The sequence below is a fragment of the Mastacembelus armatus genome, chromosome 12, assembly GCF_900324485.2.
Source record: "Mastacembelus armatus chromosome 12, fMasArm1.2, whole genome shotgun sequence".
In the NCBI taxonomy this organism is placed as follows: Eukaryota; Metazoa; Chordata; class Actinopteri; order Synbranchiformes; family Mastacembelidae; genus Mastacembelus; species Mastacembelus armatus.
The window spans coordinates 9,191,986-9,210,438 of NC_046644.1; the positions used below are offsets into that span (position 1 = coordinate 9,191,986).

Genomic DNA, 18,453 nt, shown 5'->3' on the forward strand with positions numbered 1-18,453 from the left:
GTAACCTAGTTCTTGTCACCATTATATGCAGGATGATATATTATATTGTACAACTTCATATTTTATAATACCCTGAAAACCCACTTTCTCAATTAACATCTTATTGTCAGTGATAGGCATAAACAGTCAGGAATAGGCTGATAATACTCAGGAATGAAAATGAAATTGAAAATGAAAAATTTGAAGGCGGTTTAAACCTTTATGCGTACAGGTAGAGATTAATGTTGCCTAGTGTAAAGCATCATTCTGGGGTTTTTACATATTTTATCCATTTACTGCGATCATGCATGGTATGAAATACTGAATTATGCTCAGAAATGAAAAGTGAACTTGATGCTTGTCTTAGTCTAGATACAACTCATACAACAATTCCTGAACTGACATCACTTACATTCAGAGTAATAAGTTAGAAATAATCTGTTTGCACAGAACAGTGCAGCGTACACATCATGTCTCAATGACTGATAGCACAACTGTTACACATTTAGGCTCATTTGTCAAACAGACAGAACATCAATATCAGGATGTGAAATCTGTTCAGTCTCAAAGAGACTTAACACAGTACAAACAGAATTGCCACAGGTAAACATGTTGTCATAGACCAATAAGTCACAGACTAAGAATCACTTGTTCTGTGCTGAGTAATTTCTACAAAGAACCAGACTGCCTGTGCTGTACAAGAAAAACACCCCAACCAAGAGCAATTCTGAATTTGTGCTGTTTTCCTATTGTACCTGCTTTCTGAATCTAATCACCCATATCCTCTTCCTCTACTCTAGTTTTGTTTACATTTCAACTGCACTTCTTACCTGCAGTCCTAGTCTGACTCTCTTGGTGACGGCTGTCTCAGGAAAGATGGCCTCGACGTGGGGCACCAGCTTGCTGGTCAGCCGGCCGCCCTCTGGACCGATCAGGTCACTCTCCTGCTGAATGCGGGAGACCACAGCGAAGTAGAGGGGGAAGTCAGTGGAGATGATTCGACGGATTCTTTTCTTCTCCAGCTCATCTTGACTCTCCAGGTCTGTAAAAGATAAGGAGTGAGCAGACAAAGAAATAAAACAAAAGGCAGAAATAGAAAAATGGAGAACCAGGCTAAGAATAAAAAGATGAAGAATAATGGCTAAAACACAGACTTCCAGCCTTAACTAGACACGAGAGAACTTGTGTGATGCTGCTGAGTCAACTCTCCCATAAAAACAGTACAGAGACTCCAGGGGACATACATAAAAATTAAGACCGACTTTTCAGCAACTGTGCAAGGTCTCAGGACAGCTATATCCGTTACCATCACACTGACCTTCATCCATGCCATTCAGAATAGTTTCCAGCACTTCGTCACCATAACGATTGCGATGTTCCTTCCAGACCGAGCCATTTTCACTACGTAACACCACAAGCTCTCGGTCACCTCGGCCCAGTGAGGCAAAGTGGGGGATTTCCACTATTACTGGCCTGTGAATGAAACAAGCACATTTTGGATTTGTTTTCAGGCTTGTACCTTATATACCTTGTACTTCCTTATGTAGTTTGAAATAAGAAAATAAATGAGTTACGAAATAGGTTTTGTGTTATAAAAATACACTTTTCAGCTTTGTTTGAAAAAATAAAATGAAATAAAATTCTATTCTATTGTTTTTGATGAGCTTACAGAACCATGCACAGTATCTGTTGTGTCCACGAGATAGCACATTAACCATTTGCTTGCAATTCATTATTACTGTGCACAGTTCATTATTGCGATGATGCACAATTAAAGTAATTTCACAACTTTCATTATTGCAGTATACATTCTAACAGCTGGCATGTTTTAAGTATAAAAATTACCTAATAATTTTTAGATTTCTGTAAAGTTAAAATCTTAAATTACTAAACATATCAAAAAACAAGAATTTATGTTTAACAAGTTATTATTACAAGCACATGTTTTAAAGACTTCAAAAATAAATCAACTGCAGAGGACTAACTCACCCAAGGAACTGCATGCTAGATGGCCCTAGGGAGATAATACGGCTAGCAAGACCCTCTCCTTCAACCAGTGGAGGAGGTGTGGTCAGTTTCTGGGGTTTGACCAGGCGGCAGGTAATGCGTGTCGGTGCAGCACATGTTCGAGGAGGGATGATCACCCGCAGGCCGTGGTGTCTGCTGCCTCGCATGGAGCCTCCTCGAGCATCCACCATGAAACTCACCAGGAAGCTGAGAGTCACACAATGATACAGTTATTTAATGGAAGAAATCAGATTATCACTTAATTAGCATGATTAGCATTAGCATGCATTAAACATTTAGTAACACAGGTCAGGAACCTAAAATTTAACAACCAATACAGGGCTTCTACTAAAGGAAATTCTTCCCACTGAATGAAACAGGAATGTATTATTTATTTGTGTTTTTTTTTCAGAAGGGGTTTGAATGGAACTGGTCTCTGTCTGTTTATGCTTGTATGCAATTCAGTATGGGGGTAGTCTTTTAATTTGACTGTCTTAATATATAAAGGATGGACAGTCCACCTGGAGTTGCCACTGACTGTGGGTGAGATAAAAATATATAAAAGTAGCCCCACGTTCTCTGATACTGCATTAGACAGGCAGCCTTATTCAGCTGTGTGTGCATGTGTGGCAGGGTGACTCTTCTCCTTTCACACCCTTCATTTATATTGTGCTTTCCAAAGGCTGACATGCTGTGCCGTGCATAAATTGTGACTAAGCAGAAATTTTAAATGAACATTATGCTGCATTTGCATTATGGAGGGTGCAAGGAAAAACATGAATCAAATTCATTTCACGTGTGAACAACATGAACAAAGAGTAAACAGTCCAACAGATCATCAACATTTTGTAAAATCCATTTTACATGATAGATTTTGGGATAAGTTTAATAAAAAAAATAAAAAAAAATCCTGACATGTACATAGCATCTTTTTAAAACACATAAAATACAATCAGTAATTATTTATAGATCTGTTTTATATGTACTGTATGCCAGTCAATAACTAACATGTCATTATTATTTGATCAAAATAAGACTTTGCAAGCTTGCCTGAAGCCTAAACAACTGAGATTGCTAAAATACCTTCCTCATGATACGACAATGAATAACAATTTAACATACATTAAATAAAATATTATAATCAACATAAGAGTGAAATGTTTGATTATCTGACCCTGTGTGAATAGGGCTGGCCACAGGACTGACGTTGTCTGATGTTTCTGTAGCTGGACTGCTCGGAATAAGAGAGTCTTCGTCATACTCCTTGGGCAGAGGGATGGGTGTGTGCTGAGGTCAGACAAGGTGAAAAAAAAAAAATAACAGGCAGTGAAAGATACAAATGTAAGACCACGAAAAGAAAAAGATAAAGAGAAAAATGAATGAAAGAGACTAAAAGTAAACCTGAAAAATAAGACAAGAGATGACACAAAGGAAATCAGAAACCAAAAGAAGAGACCAATATGAGCTTCAGAATACTTTTTAATACCATAGATGTTTTTCTTTCCCACATTAATATCTGTCTTCAATAGGATAAAGTAACACATGCTTTTACAAAATGTAACACACAACCTTAACATAATGAGTTAAGCATACCTGATCCAGCAGAACTGTCTCTGGGGACACACAAGGGATTCTGGGAATGGCAGGAGAATATGGCCTATGGGAGAGGATGTGAGACTATTATAAGACAAGAGAAAACAGCTGATGGCTATTCTGCAATAGAAATTCTAATCATATGCTATTTCTTCTCATAAATCTGCTGAATTTTATTCATGTCATAATGTCAGGCAAGATACTTAATCAGTAATTCAATACCTCAACCCCATTTAACAGAGACTTTTGCAAGAATATAAATAGCAGCACTAGGTCTGTAGGTTCCATTATCAGTTTGCACACAATGACTTACGTGGTACCCATGCCACCCTCAAAGTCTCTTAGGGTTTTCTTAGGGGAGAGGAAGTCATCGTCCTGGTCCTTGAAGTCATCCAGCTTTAAGTAGCGTGCTCCATCCATTCCGAGCAACTCGTCTCCTGGGGGCAAAAAACAGAGGTCAGAAAGTTTGAACAAGAGCAGAGAAAAAAACACACACACACACACACACACACACACACACAAACAAAGACAGGCAAAGAACAGGTTGCAAAGAGCACATAAAGAAGTGATAGAGAAGAGGACGAGACCAGGGGAGCACAAGGCAAAATGATGCTGACCTCAACTCTCAAGTTCTTCCACCCATAAATGTAAGTTTCTTAAATCAAATATATGTGCCAATGAAATTCACTCTTCCCCAATGGATTTTAAGTTGTTTCAACAGTTTTTAGGAGTGAAATATGAACTTTGACCTATCTACTTGTATCAAAACAATGTCTTTTGAATAAATTCCCCATTTTGTAAGTGTAGGCAGCAATTGTTGCACCTTCACCTTTCCCATCCCTTCACCTTTGTGGAACCACAGAAAAAATGGACACAAAGCAATTTCATATATATTTAGCTCAAGCAATGGAGTCAAACCAACAATAACCCTAGCCAATGGAAACCAAAGGAGTGAAAGAAGAGGATTTGTAAGACAGTGTGTTTTAACACAGCTTAGTACACTGCATGGACAGCAAACTGCAAGGCACCTGGTGACAGCTTTTTTTAGTGAGCATGCCCATTACAGATGAAATCACATGTGGTGATGGTTGTTTCTGTATAGGAGAAAATACCTCAATTATTAAGGAGGAATGACATTGAAAGAATAATCATAACAACAACAAAAAGAGAAATCGCTTTATGAAAATGAGCTATTTACAGATTATTCAACGTTCATTAGTACAAGCTGTACTGGTAAACAAAAAATACTAAAGAAGAAAAAGCTGTACAATTAAAGAGGCAGAAAATTTGTTTTATGATTTACACTAATTTGAATTAATTCTGATTTTCTTTAAAGCAGAAACAACTGCATTAAGAGCAACTGTGCTTGTTTGCTAAAGAGAGTAACAGGTAGAAATCAACATGTGTGTAATCAGCTTATTGATGTATTAGGCTGTAAAATACTAGAGTAACTGATGTCGAATTCAAAGAAAATCCATTATCTTTTAATTGCAGAAATAGTGGAGTTTTGTTAATAATGAGCCCACGAACAGATGTGGATTGAATGCTGGGAAAAGGAAAATGTCGTGACTACATGCTGATGAGAAACAAACATATTTTAAATTAATCTCTGAGCAAGAGGGAAAAGAAGAGAAAATATAGGCAGAGAAGATAAAGATAGAAAAAGAAAAGAGGGCTGGAGCTGGGAGCAGACTCAGAGGAACTGATTAGAAAGACAATTAGAGACACACAGAGAAATGTGGTAGTGCAATTGCAATGAAGGCACAAGTTTACTAGCCACCGAACCGGACAAGGCAGAGATACAGACGCAATCCTACCTAACGTTAGCTGGGCAACTCCTACAAAACAAATGAAAAAGGGCATTATAAAGAGTCGTGCATTTAATTTATGGTGGTACTTTGATGTGTCAGTATACCTCCTATACAGTGCACAAATTAGTGCATTGGAACTGAAAATGAATTATCAAAGCTGTAATTAAGTTAATGTGTTAAAAATAACAGAATCAGATAACCTACCTTCATCTTCTGAGACATCCAAAATCTCATCTACTGTCTCAGGAAAACTCATTCGATGCTTCTCTGTAGTGATCTGTGAAGAGCAGAAGAAAGTTGTAGAAGAGAAGTATGACAGAATCAGAAGAAGTGGTAAGATGAAGAAAGAGAGGAAAGCAGGAGAATGAATAAATATTTTGCATGCAGATGAGGGAGCTGAACCTGACCAAGGCAATTATTTCAATGAATATCTGAGTCATGATGTGTCAGGGCTACTTCTCTGTGTATAGGTGTAACCATGTGAACCACGCATGATGTGTTGCTCACCACGGAGACAGACTCCTCGGTAACCAGCTTCAGCACATCAATGACAGAGATGTAACCCAGCCGTTTAGCAATGCCCAGGGGAGATGTCCCATTCTATATTGAGAAAAATAATATTCATCACAAAAATATTTCCATAGATTTGTAGATGTCATCATCATAGCGAATACAAAATACAAGATATTCTATGTTATTACAGGAGATATTTTCTTCAATGTGAAATTAGAAGTATATAACTAAGTCACAAATATACATATAATATCAACAGGGAAAATTGCACATTGCAAAGATATAAGGCAGTATCATCAGCGTAAGGGTATGATTCGTGACTAGAGAACGGTGCTCACATGTCTAAGACAGAATATCTGTTAGCAGTTCATATTGCTTATCACAGTAGATAGTTTAAGTTTTAAATTCTAGGCATAAAACACAACTTCACATTCTTTGGGACCTACTGTAGGTGACACACTTGATGACAGTATTATTGTAATATTGCAGATTCACCTCCTTTCAGAATATGTGGTGGTAAACAAAAGTCACAAGGACATTATATCCTGTCTGATCATGGTGTTAAAGATCTGTCATATGTACAGTTTGGAACCCTGGGCACATTTTCATTACCTTTCTGAAATAACATTTAACTACTAACTGATTTGGAAAAATGTGTTGAGAAGATGATAATGGATAAGGTATTCCTAAAAGTGTCTCACCGAAGTAATCTCATTGGGCTGGGCTCCGTGTTTTAACAACAGGGTGACAATATCTGTATGCCCCTGCTGAGCTGCCTGGTGCAGAGGGGTATACCCCATCTTCAAAACAAAAAAAGCAGGATGGTCAGACAAAACAAGAAAAATAGAGAAAGCAGTGTCCAACTATGATTTTGGCACCAAATGCTAACATCAGCTCTTCCTGAGCCAGTCTGCTTATACTGATTGCTAGTGGTTAAAAGGCGGTTTGATAGAGCATCACAGAGCTAAACATCAGATAAGTAAACAAAAACACACAGTATATATGCAGAGTTAAATATATATTTCTATATGTGAGACAGAGGTTGATTACCCTTGTCTTGCTGTTCACATGCGCCTGCTGCTGCAGAAGGAATTTCACCATCTTTATGTTGCCATAGTGACAGGCCACATGGAGGGGTGTGTAGCCCATCTGAGATGAGGAGAGACAGACAGCTGGTCTTAAACAAAGATTAGCTGATATGTCAAAAAGCATATTGCAAATTAAATATTTAAATGTCGACATTAGTTTGTCTAATGAATTTGCAATCATCTTCTCCATTCACTGCTGGACTTCTTTAAAAACAGTGCATATGGTGAGAGTCTAAGTCCCTAAGACACTTTTCTGCAGTCAAAGATGAACAATTTCAACACCGCTTCTCTCAGTAAAGTTGGTTTCATTTGTCAACTAGTCAAACCTTAAGATGCTTATTTTATCATTCTACGTATCAGTGGAGGGGGTGATCTTACCCGTGAAGCAGCATAAACAGAAGCTCCTTGTTTGACCAATGTGTCAGCAATGCCTACATGACCCTCCTGAGCCACAAGATGCAGAGGTGTCAGTCCATTCTAAAAGACGAAATAGAATGACAAGACACATACAAAAATTTTAAAAATAAAATAAAACATCTTTATCTTTTAGGTGTATCAACTTTGTTGAGTATTATGCAGTCTAAAAGCATTTAATTACCATACAGTTTTTTGTAAAATACAGTAAAATGCTTATTCCTATTTAGGGCCACAGGGATGTGCTGGAGCTCTTTTGGTGAAAGGCAGAGGTACACCCTGGACAGATCACCAGTACATCACAGGGCCAAACAAATTTCACTCCAATTCTAATATTATACCTTGTTTCCCAGATTTACGTTGGCCTGTTTGGAGATGAGCAGAGCCACCATGTCAGGCCGTCCTTCCTGTGAAGCCAGGTGTAGGGGCGTGATGCCTTGGAGGGACTCTGCATTGGGTGATGCCCCGTTCTGTAGCAGACAACTGGCCACCTCAATCTGGTTCTGCTTGGCCGCTATGTGCAGGGGAGTGTAGCCATTCTGTAGAGAGAGACAAGGACATACAGACACAGACAATGGGCCTCAACTCTTCATGTCTAGCTTTAGATAAAACTCAAATGCCGTACAGGGAGAGGGTTTCAGAGGACAAAGATAATCATTATGGTAAATTACTGCGTGTTTAAGTATCACACAGTCATTTGCTGTGTTGGTCTGCCTGTGTGAGTACATGCACACACATATGTGAGCATCTTACTCGGGCAGTGCTGTGTGCAGATCCTCCCTTGCTGACCAGGAGTTTAACAACATCCAGGTTGTTGTGATGGACGGCCACATGAAGGGGTGTCAGACCGTTCTGTTAAATACACACATACACATGTACACATATATAAACCCACAGACGCACACACGCACATGTATATATGAAACACATACCATGGTAATTAGTTAGCTGAGATACCAAAGTCAAGTCTACAAGGTCAAGTGCGCAGCCTGATCTGCTCTTCCCAGCCTTGTAAGGAGTGCTTTAGTCTTTGTATGTCCATCAGTTCCCTGAACCACAGGGGTTGTCTCACCTTTCCAGCTGCATTAGGGTTGGCTCCTCTCTCCAGAAGGAGTTCTGCCACATCCACCTTTCCATATTTAGATGCCACATGGAGGGGAGTAAAGCCTTTCTGCTCAAAACAAAAAAAAAAAACACATAATGTAGCATTCATCCGACTGTTATTGTATACTGTACCATACAGTCTTGTAAAAAAGGATTTTACATGTATTTTATTTATTCTCAGCAGCTATAACAATCTATACTAATATCTAAACTAAATAAATATAAAAGAATTAAAATGTAGACTTTAGGATTAACAACAGAAACAACAATAAAGCAGATAAGTGGCCTCAAAGTAGGACAATTAGATTTCACACAGTGTGCAGCTTCTGAACATAAATGTGAACAAACCTATATTAGCTATTACCAGTGTTTTGCCAGAAATAGATCATTTAAGGCTAAAATGTTGTAGCAGTAACAGTGGATTAATCCACTTGCAGTATTTTTCCCTTTGCCATTACTTTTACATTACCTTTGTCATCTTGATTTGCTGTGCTCCAGCATCCAACAAAATTCGAATGGTGTGGACATGTCCTTCCCGTGCAGCGATGTGTAAGGGCGTGTGGCCTGCAGTTGTAGCTGAGTCAGGGTTGGCTTTGTGCTCAAGCAGCAGTTTCACAAGCTCCTTGTGGCCCATACGGGCTGCACAGTGTAGGGGTGTCTGGTCGTCCTGGACACAGAGAACAAGGAGAAGGAGACCAATGTAAAATATATTTTAAGCAAGAAAAGGGGGTAAGGAAAACAACACTACTATTCAGCCACCCAAACCAACCTGACAATGCAAAGACCCCTCACAAATCCTGAATGGCTACTACAGATACAAACACAGAAACATGAAATTTGTTCAGGAATATGATTACTGACAGAAAGGCTGCATAGATCATACCTTGGCCTTGGCATCCACTTGTGCTGTGTTCTGCAGCAGAAACTGAGCAACTTCACAATGTCCTGCTCTGGAAGCCATGTGAAGTGGAGTCTCCACTTTCTGGTGTAGATAAACACAGACAACCACCAACTCAATTTACATAAAATGATGCTAGTTGTACATATCCAAGGATATCAGTAATATATACAGAGGATATTATAGAGGATGTCTAATATATTGACACTTTATGGTACAAGGTACACCTTGCTAGCACTGTGTTGGACCGTCTTTTGCCTTTAAAACTGCCTTAATTCTTCGACCGGTATCAAATAGTTCAGAAAACACTTATGTTAATCTACAGCATATTTAGTATCTGAATTTTTTTTACCAAGTTAAAACGTTGGAACAAATCCACTTTACAAATGTAAACCCACATGGTTCAAATCAGTCAGTTTAATTTCAGTAATTCAGAAATAATAAATGTAATAATAAATAATAAAACAAAAACAACTTTCTTTGCTAAACAAAAAAGAAAGTAGAATAATCTATGGCTAAATAATTGTCTTTTGTAATTAATTTCTGTATTCAGTGTGGGATTCATTCCTTGTTAAAATGTGAACAGATCAGAAACTTGGATCAGTTTCAAAAATAAGTATTTATTCACTTATATGGCAATGTTGAAAATTGATCTATTAAAATAAAGAATGAGCTTATTTAGTTTTGGCATTCTCACCACATTGGAAGCATTAGGTGAGGCTCCTCTCTGGAGCAGGTTTTTCACTATGTTCAGGTGGCCCATGAATGCTGCTACATGAAGAGGAGTGAGACCCGACTGTGCACAAAAAAAGAGACAGGAAAGATCACCAGGACTCAATATCAATGCATTTTAGAGAAGTCAAATGACATTCTACATCATTTGCCAAATCTGACTGACTGGCATGAGTGGACTGATATCAGTGTTGGCTCCAAAGCCACTACTTAAACTGGCCAGAATGATGAGAAGAGTGGATATTTTTTTCATTTTCAGACTCTGTCGATCATGCTCAACTCATCTCACCTCTGTGACAGCTTCTAAGGAAGCAGAGTGCTTAAGCAGCAGGTCCATCGACCGCATGTGGTTCTTCTTGCAAGCAATATGGAGAGGTGTGAATCCATTCTGGAGACACAGGGGAAAAAGTTCACAACTAGGCAACAAGCCATGTGCCTTTGATTTATAGACCTTTCAGGTAATGTTTTTTGTTATATATGAAATACATTGATTAGATTCTAATGATTTCAATTTAGACAATTATAATTATTATGCCATACAGATTAATAAGCTGTAAATATCAGAGCCCGAAACTACAGAAGTCCATTAAAATCAGAATAGCATCTTTCATTTAAAGAGGCAAAAGGAGGAAAAACAACATACTGCTAGAACATGACCAGGGCACAGTTATAATCTCAAATGTTTCCAGTTAAAAAAATCCCCAATTACTCACCAGAGCACGTGCATTGGCTTTGGCTCCCTTGTCCAGTAGGACTTTGGCCATGCGATGGTGACCACAGTGGGCTGCTACATGAAGAGGGGTTAAATGGTCCAGTGTGATATCATCAATCTCAGCGTTGTATTGCAGAAGCTGTCTAACACAGTCCATGTGATCCCCCTGAGCTGCCATGTGGATGGGGGACAGACCATTCTGTAGGAGAAGGGAAAGTAAGAGTTAGAAAATATGAAAAGCAGAAATGGATACCAAAACAGTGCCTTGCATGTATCATGCTTTATGTAGCACATAGCCAATAAGATCTGGTTTTGTATGAGTCCTTAAAAAGTATGTGTCCGATGTATTCAGCTAAACTTACCTTCAAATAATGCAACTGACAAGGCACCTCGTGGCAATAATGATATGCTAAGTATGCGCATAAGGTTCAGTAAAAAAATGCAGTAACCAGACCATATATATGTTAGAAAACTGATTTATATTTTATTTTAGAAAATAAAAATGTATAAACAGTAAACTGTGGTGGTCACATTGATTATAGAACTGTAATGGCTAGAAGACAAACCGCCATGACTACAGTGCTTCATTGAAATGCTCTACCTTAGTTTTAGCCTGGATAGGAGCACCGTGTTCCAGCAGGATCTCAATAATTCGAACATGACCATTCCTGGCTGCACAGTGGAGAGGAGTCAGCTCATCCTACAGAGAGATGAGGTAAGAAATAGAGAGGAAGTAACTGGAAAGTTGTCGCACAACATGAGTCAGAAATTAGTACAACAAGAGGGATTGCAGGCACTAAGTGTCGAAATGCCATACACTACCTTAGTTTTGGCATCAATCTGTGCCCCTCTGTCCAGTAGTAGTCTGACCATCATCACATTACCCCTCCTGGAGGCTATATGAAGGGGCGTAATGCCGTTCTAGAGAAGTAGGGGCAAGAAATATGCCAGTTGTAACATCTATCCCGATTTCTTGTGTGAATTTTTCATACATTTTTCAAATGTTGCAAGCAATAATGGAAGGTATTTTATTAAAAACAAAAAAAGGTACCTACTAAGATTCCTGTCCTCTCCATCATATTATTCTTTTCTTAACACACAAATTCATTATTGCTTTGAGGTGCCACTTTTAGATCCTGCAACAAAGATAAGCTGACCTTGGGTGTGAAGTTTACATTGGCTCCTCTGTTCAGCAGCAGCTGTGCTACGCTCATATTTTCATAGTGGGCTGCAATGTGGAGAGGTGTAAAGCCCGTCTGCAGAGAAAGAATGACACAATGGTAGTGTGTGTGAACAGGAGCATAAAGAAAGATAATTACAATCTAATTATATCACTATTAAATAACAAGGGTGCAAAGTGCATGAGACTGATGAGACAAGAGTTCTGAGAGTTCTGGAAATAAAGGAAGAAAGACAGTTTGACACAAAGCCAAAAAAAATATTCTAATAATGTGTTTGAAAATGACTCCTGTTATAAAAAGGATTTTATTTAATCATATTTGATTGGAGTTTTATTTTCATTCATGAAAACACATCTTTTTTAGCTGATTGCATTTTATTGTACATAAAGTAAACCATTACATCAGTACACGCAGTCTCAGTGAGTGTTTACCTTGCTGAGAACATCAGGGTTGGGGTCGTTCTGCAGGAGCACCGCGGCTGTGCGTGTGTCGTCGTTTCGTGCAGCGATGTGCAGTGCAGGGAGCCGGACCTTGCCCTTGGTGCCATAGTTGATGAGCAATGCCACAACATTTTCATGGCCCTGCTGGAGGGCTACTGCCAGGGGAGTGAAGCCATCCTGAAGAGGGAAGGGATGAGTGAAAGAGAGATGAGAGGAAGAAATAGAGCAGGTACAGAGATTAGAATAGTAGATGGTGCAATTAAGAGGAAGGGGAGGGAGGGAAAAGGTGAGAGTGTATTTCAGACCATATAGTGAAAAATGTAATATCCTGTTTCTGATTAGTCTTCCTGGCTTCATCAAAGGGCTAACATGCACTTCTAAGAAAAGGAAAACACACATTTATTGACATATTAACCTTTAGACCTTAACCTTTCCATTATTAGACCTTAGGCAAAATATCAAAAGTGTGTTTCACACACAGCAAACAGAGGGCATGGAGAGCTTAAAATGGGCTAACCCATTTATCAGAAGGTTTTGTCATAATGTTGGCCCACAATCATAGCAGAAACTACAATTTCCTTGATTCAGGAAAACAAGATTTTAGGATTAAAATGAGAATTTATTCCCATACCTATTAAAGAACATCTGCATGACCTGTGTAGCAAGCAACAACTAATAGTGCACTGTATGCTAGCACACACACACACACAGAGCGCTGTTTCAGGAGGTAATTACTATTCACCAGTACAGCATCAAACACACAATCAAACAGGTGGTGTGAAGAGACCTGTACCTCAGTTGGGAGACTCTGATTGGCACCATTCTCAAGCAGGAATTTGACCACCTCTAAATGATTCTCCTGTGCTGCCATGTAGAGAGGACTGAACCCTTTCTGTTGGGGTGTGACAGTAACATACACAAAAACACACAATAACACAGGTATTTCACAAATCTCAGAAACAAAACCTCACACAATTAAATATACACATCATGACCAGAGAAATACATAATTAAAAGGTGTTTATCTTTACTGGGACATATGCATATACACACACTCACTGAAAGCAGCAACACTTTAGCAGTTGTGTGACATATACAAACACAGAAATACACAAACACATGCATACACAAACTAGGCCATAGGCACTCGCACACAACCCGCAATGACTCACATGTGACTGGGCATTAACATTGGCACCATAGTTGACAAGCTCAGCCACCACTTTCTCTTGCCCTGCCAGCGCTGCGATATGGAGAGCAGTGTTCCCTTTCTGGAGGTCCCACACACCCACACAAAACACACAAAAGACAAAAGAAGAAAGGGATTGCAATCTAGAGGTCTAAATTTCTACAATGAGAACTTGACAATGAAAAATCTATACAGTAACATATTGTATACACATAGTATATAAGATAGTAACTACACTGGAAATAATCAAGGTGCAATTTTGTTAATAACTGATGTTGAAAGTGCGCATAATGAAAGAATGAGGTACCTTGGTGGTGGCTTCCAGTTCAATGCCAGAGTGTAGTAGCTCCAGGACCATTTTGACATGACCTTCTTTAGAGGCCAGGTGTAACCCGTTGAGACCATTCTTAGGAAGAAAAAAATTCTACACATTAGTATTCAAAAACACAGGAAACAATATTCTCTGAAGAGTTACCATCTAATCTTATTTAAATATGAATTTATAATGATTAATTATTCAACTTTTCATTAAACATAGGATTATCTGTAGCTTAAAGCTTAAGTATTAGTATAATAATACTGTTATTAATTGGGATTATTATAATTACAGCCCACATAATTGAAAAATGATACCACATCTCTCATGGTAACTGCATTAAGTTGTACTCAAGTTACTGTAATAATACATATGTTCAGTAACACAATCTACCCTCCAAAATAGATCAATGAAACAGATCTGTGTGAAACAGATCTCTCAGAAATCTCTACGTAAGTTCTTTTTTTGTCCTCTCGTCCTTGATCACTGTGGTCTTAGCCACAACCCTTAGTATAAATTTATCTCTTTACTAAAATGTGCTATTATTGCAGTGGTTTATACAAGTTTAAGCAATCATCCCATCATGCCATCCCATCACGCCATTCCTACCCCAGGCCCACCTGTGGGCCCGAAACTGTAGAAACTGTGTCTCCAGATGTATTACCAAAAATTGTCAGCCAAATTTGATAGTCACAATAAACTAGAAAATGTTTCTTTTCCAATGATACCAAGCTCATCAATATAACCCTTAAAATATAAGTACAGCAGCTACTTTAATTTGGGTATGCAAAAGGAGGGTAGGTAATCAGATTGAAATATATTTGACTTCTGTTCCTCAACAAATTTCAACGTTCATATTCCAACTTTGCTAATGGAAATCTAAGAAGAATGAAAAAAGGAAACAGAGATAAAACTTTATCCTTCTGACAGGGGCCAGCTACACATTGTATTAGTGAAGCTTGATCTGAAACCTGCCTCCTATAACCTATTTTGCCACCAGGGGTCTCAGTGATCCACTGGTCTCAGGCTTCCTATCATACTGCAGTGTCACTCAGTTCAAATGGGTAACAGTTTCTGTGAGCATGCGCAGAGTCATGGGAAGCACATTGTGTATCAGTGGAAATTTCACACAAACTGGTAAATGTAGTGTGTGAACGCCTACAGGTGCACATGGGACTAAAGCAGATACACAGTAAGATTCTGTTGTTTTTTTTTTAACACACAAATGACACCTTCCATGCCCATTAACACCGTCTGTACAAACACATACATTTCTTGAGCATATGGACTAACGCATATGCATTCATACAGGCAATAGCACAACAATGGTAAGTCGACAGCTTCTTGATAAATAGAAAGAGAGATTGAGAGAGAAAGAGTGGGGAATGTGAAAGAGAGAAACCATGAGGAGCTTGCAGGGTTTTGCTATAGCAAGGACAGGTTATTGTGGTAATGTAGAATAACCTAAATCATAAATAAAAATACCATCTGCCCTTGCCACAGTCCTCAGTAATAACCAAACAACAACATAATGCTGAACAAAAAGATCAAGAAGCAAGAAGAACTACTTAAGAAATTCAACATGTCAAATAAAAAAAAACATTTAGGGCATTTAAATAACTGTTTACACAGTTGTGCATATGAACCACCTTTATTGTAGAAGATATGATTAGTCATTGCCTAATAGTTACATTAATAGTAATCTATATTCCCTATCTCATCTTCTCTGTGTACTGATTGCAGCAGTAGTATGACACATTAAGGTAGTATTAAGGTAGTTTATTTTTAATGCCTTGACATTCATCTTACTGTCAGTGTACTGTCTGTGTATAAAAGCACTTTCCCATTCAGTCACCAAAAGTCTCTCTCAGTATTATATGTGTCCAAACCACACACATTTACATTCGTGTCTTATGATATTCAGTAGCCTGGATTTGTTGTGTTACAGTCATGATGCAACAAGGTGTAAGAGAGCAGACAGTAGAGGTGAAGATTGAGGGGACTCTAATCCAATATGCTTAATTATTGATGTACAGCACTTTACACAAAGACAGAGAATCAGGAGGTCTAGGAGTCATACATTTTTAATTTTCTTTTTGTTCTCTTATTTTACATCAGCTGCTGACAGTGCAGTATAATGTTCCATTGAGAGTACTGTGACATTACAGTATGTGGCCCATTCATATTTTTTTTTGTAAAAACTAAACCCAAACCTTTTCCAGTTTGTTCAACGTGTTTTAAAATCATAAGGTCCTTACCAAGGGCCGTCTACCCTTCTACAGGATAGTGAGAAAGAGGTCCATAGTCTCCCGGACATTTTTTCGAGATAAAAATCTTTCTGATTTTATGACGGTCTTCATTTATTTTTTATTTAATTTTCTATTATTAGTTCTGTGCTCAAAATAAAAGGTAACCAGGAAGCACTAAACAAAGGAACCAGTGCAAGCAGATAAAAACTGGGCATGAAGGAACAAACAGGGAAGATGGTTTCAAGGAAAGAAGCAAAAATGAACTTCAAAACTACCGTATCTTCAAGCCAACCAGTGAAAATTTCTCCTGAGGAACATTAACAACTGAAGCAATAAAGCTCTTTTGCCTTGGTCTGCTGTTACAAAGTGCACAGATTCTGCAGTACTCTTTCATTTTTTATTGTATACTGAAATTTTAATTGCTTCAAAGTCTAACTTCATTCTTGACTTGATAAAACATATGGTTACTACTGTACCCCCCTTTCAATATCCAATTTATATTTCACTTATTGAGGTCTCAGTTTCTTTAAAATGGATCTTGACTGTCCCAGATAACATTCATAGACCTGGTGCATCCTGCCACTGGCTTTCCATGTAAACTAAAACTAAAAACTGGTACTGTGCACTTTTAAGTTTAGTATACAGTAAATGTTTTAGAATCAAGAAAGCAAAAATACTATTTTAGATTTAGTGTAATGCTTAGAGCAGATACCACTGTGAACACAAAATATATGTTGTATATGCCATAATTTAATTTGTTCTGTTGTTAACTAATCCCCGTGGGTGGACTCATTTATAAAGCCCAGTGACACCTAAACACACATGCAAATAAATTATTGGACAGTTGTTCTAGTGAGTCGATTGAAAGTATCTTACTTGATTAGATGTGTTAATGTCAATTCCATTCTTGATGTGATCCAGAGCTTTGTCCAGGTTCCCTGAACGAGCTGCTCGCAGAAAGCTGGTGGCTGCATCAGCCTGCAAAGAGAGTTGAGAAGGAAATCCTTTAGGTAAACAATCAACGTTATTTTTATTATGTAATACAGCTGCAAAATATACAATAATTCCTTGCCCATCACCAAAAGACAGAGTTGAAACACAGTATACACAACTATACACAAATTCTTGCTCAGTGTTAACCTTTCCTCAAACATCTGCCAGTATCAGGATGTGCAATAGTTGGACTAAAAACCCAAATCATGTTACTCATGTTACTTCATCTTAATCACTACATAAAATAGAGCTTTCAAAGCTAATAAAGACAAGACAAAGGTCTATATGCAGGGGATATACAGTACTACATTCAGGTGCTCTACTGCCCCTGTGAAAGAGGCTAAAAATGTCACAGTCCTTAGAGTTGAGCTTTGCCCACATGGTGAGTTTGGCAGGCATTCATAGCTGAGCATACTCCGCCACAGCTCCACTGTCTGCCTGTCTGATCTCACAGGAAAGCTCTTGTGGTCTGTGTCTCTGTGTGTGTCAGTGTTTGTACGCCCACCTCTGATTTTCATTCACTCAGCCAATAGAGTAATCCAGCTGGCCTGCACAATGAGATGCTGCCAATGCCCTGAAGAGGAAATACTGCATAACGTACTGTTCTCTCGACCCTGTCGCCGGCAAAATGATGTGACTTTGAGCTGTTATTCTCGAGTGGTTTAATTATACTGAATAGCTGGAAAATGCCTGCCCTTCTCAAACGACAGACATTTTCTTTTCTTCTCTTCTTAGAGCTTTTATCTGTGCCGATAAATTAAGAGACACAATTGTATGTTTTATTTGAACACTGCAGTCCATTACATTTTATTCGACAAAGACGTACCACAAACAAAAACAATAATATTCAGTTTTAAGAGTATTAAAAAATAATTTCACTAACTTTTCGTTTGATAGCCCAGATTTTCTTTCAATCAATGAATATATCTTTGAACATGAGAGCATGATATTGACCATTCAGATCCAGCACTTTAATCTGTCAGCATCACTGATCATCATCTCTCTAAATGATTACAATGTGTTATCCAGAGTCCCACTAAATATTCTATAGTTGAAAAACAATTGGTGCAAAAAAACATGATTCTGTACAAAAAGGTTTGCTTCCATACAACTCAGATTTTGTTGTCATTTGTTGCCAAACTCTAAATACTCGCACATTACAGCATTTGAATTTGATGTGGTGTAGCTGTGGAGTGTTCCGCTACATGTATTTATGTTGTGACTTCTGCAGCCC

General features: G+C 38.3%; 1 protein-coding gene across 1 annotated transcript in view; it reads right to left on the reverse strand.

Annotated features, from left to right (window-relative positions):
• The window catches only part of ank1b (ankyrin 1, erythrocytic b), a 54,868-nt gene that overhangs the window by 13,541 nt on the left and 22,874 nt on the right, over positions 1–18,453 (reverse strand). The window contains exons 2-29 of the mRNA XM_026297662.1: positions 17,103–17,204; positions 13,969–14,067; positions 13,645–13,743; positions 13,266–13,364; positions 12,464–12,649; positions 12,009–12,107; positions 11,674–11,772; positions 11,453–11,551; positions 10,853–11,050; positions 10,429–10,527; positions 10,105–10,203; positions 9,393–9,491; positions 8,979–9,176; positions 8,478–8,576; positions 8,159–8,257; positions 7,747–7,944; positions 7,370–7,468; positions 6,954–7,052; positions 6,605–6,703; positions 5,898–5,990; positions 5,595–5,667; positions 5,397–5,417; positions 3,893–4,016; positions 3,580–3,643; positions 3,161–3,273; positions 1,969–2,193; positions 1,298–1,452; positions 810–1,021 (exon numbers count right to left, since the gene is read on the reverse strand). Of these exons, the coding sequence (XP_026153447.1) occupies positions 810–1,021; positions 1,298–1,452; positions 1,969–2,193; positions 3,161–3,273; positions 3,580–3,643; positions 3,893–4,016; positions 5,397–5,417; positions 5,595–5,667; positions 5,898–5,990; positions 6,605–6,703; positions 6,954–7,052; positions 7,370–7,468; positions 7,747–7,944; positions 8,159–8,257; positions 8,478–8,576; positions 8,979–9,176; positions 9,393–9,491; positions 10,105–10,203; positions 10,429–10,527; positions 10,853–11,050; positions 11,453–11,551; positions 11,674–11,772; positions 12,009–12,107; positions 12,464–12,649; positions 13,266–13,364; positions 13,645–13,743; positions 13,969–14,067; positions 17,103–17,204 (3,348 nt within the window). The remainder of the gene's footprint in view (positions 1–809; positions 1,022–1,297; positions 1,453–1,968; positions 2,194–3,160; positions 3,274–3,579; positions 3,644–3,892; positions 4,017–5,396; positions 5,418–5,594; positions 5,668–5,897; positions 5,991–6,604; positions 6,704–6,953; positions 7,053–7,369; positions 7,469–7,746; positions 7,945–8,158; positions 8,258–8,477; positions 8,577–8,978; positions 9,177–9,392; positions 9,492–10,104; positions 10,204–10,428; positions 10,528–10,852; positions 11,051–11,452; positions 11,552–11,673; positions 11,773–12,008; positions 12,108–12,463; positions 12,650–13,265; positions 13,365–13,644; positions 13,744–13,968; positions 14,068–17,102; positions 17,205–18,453) is intronic.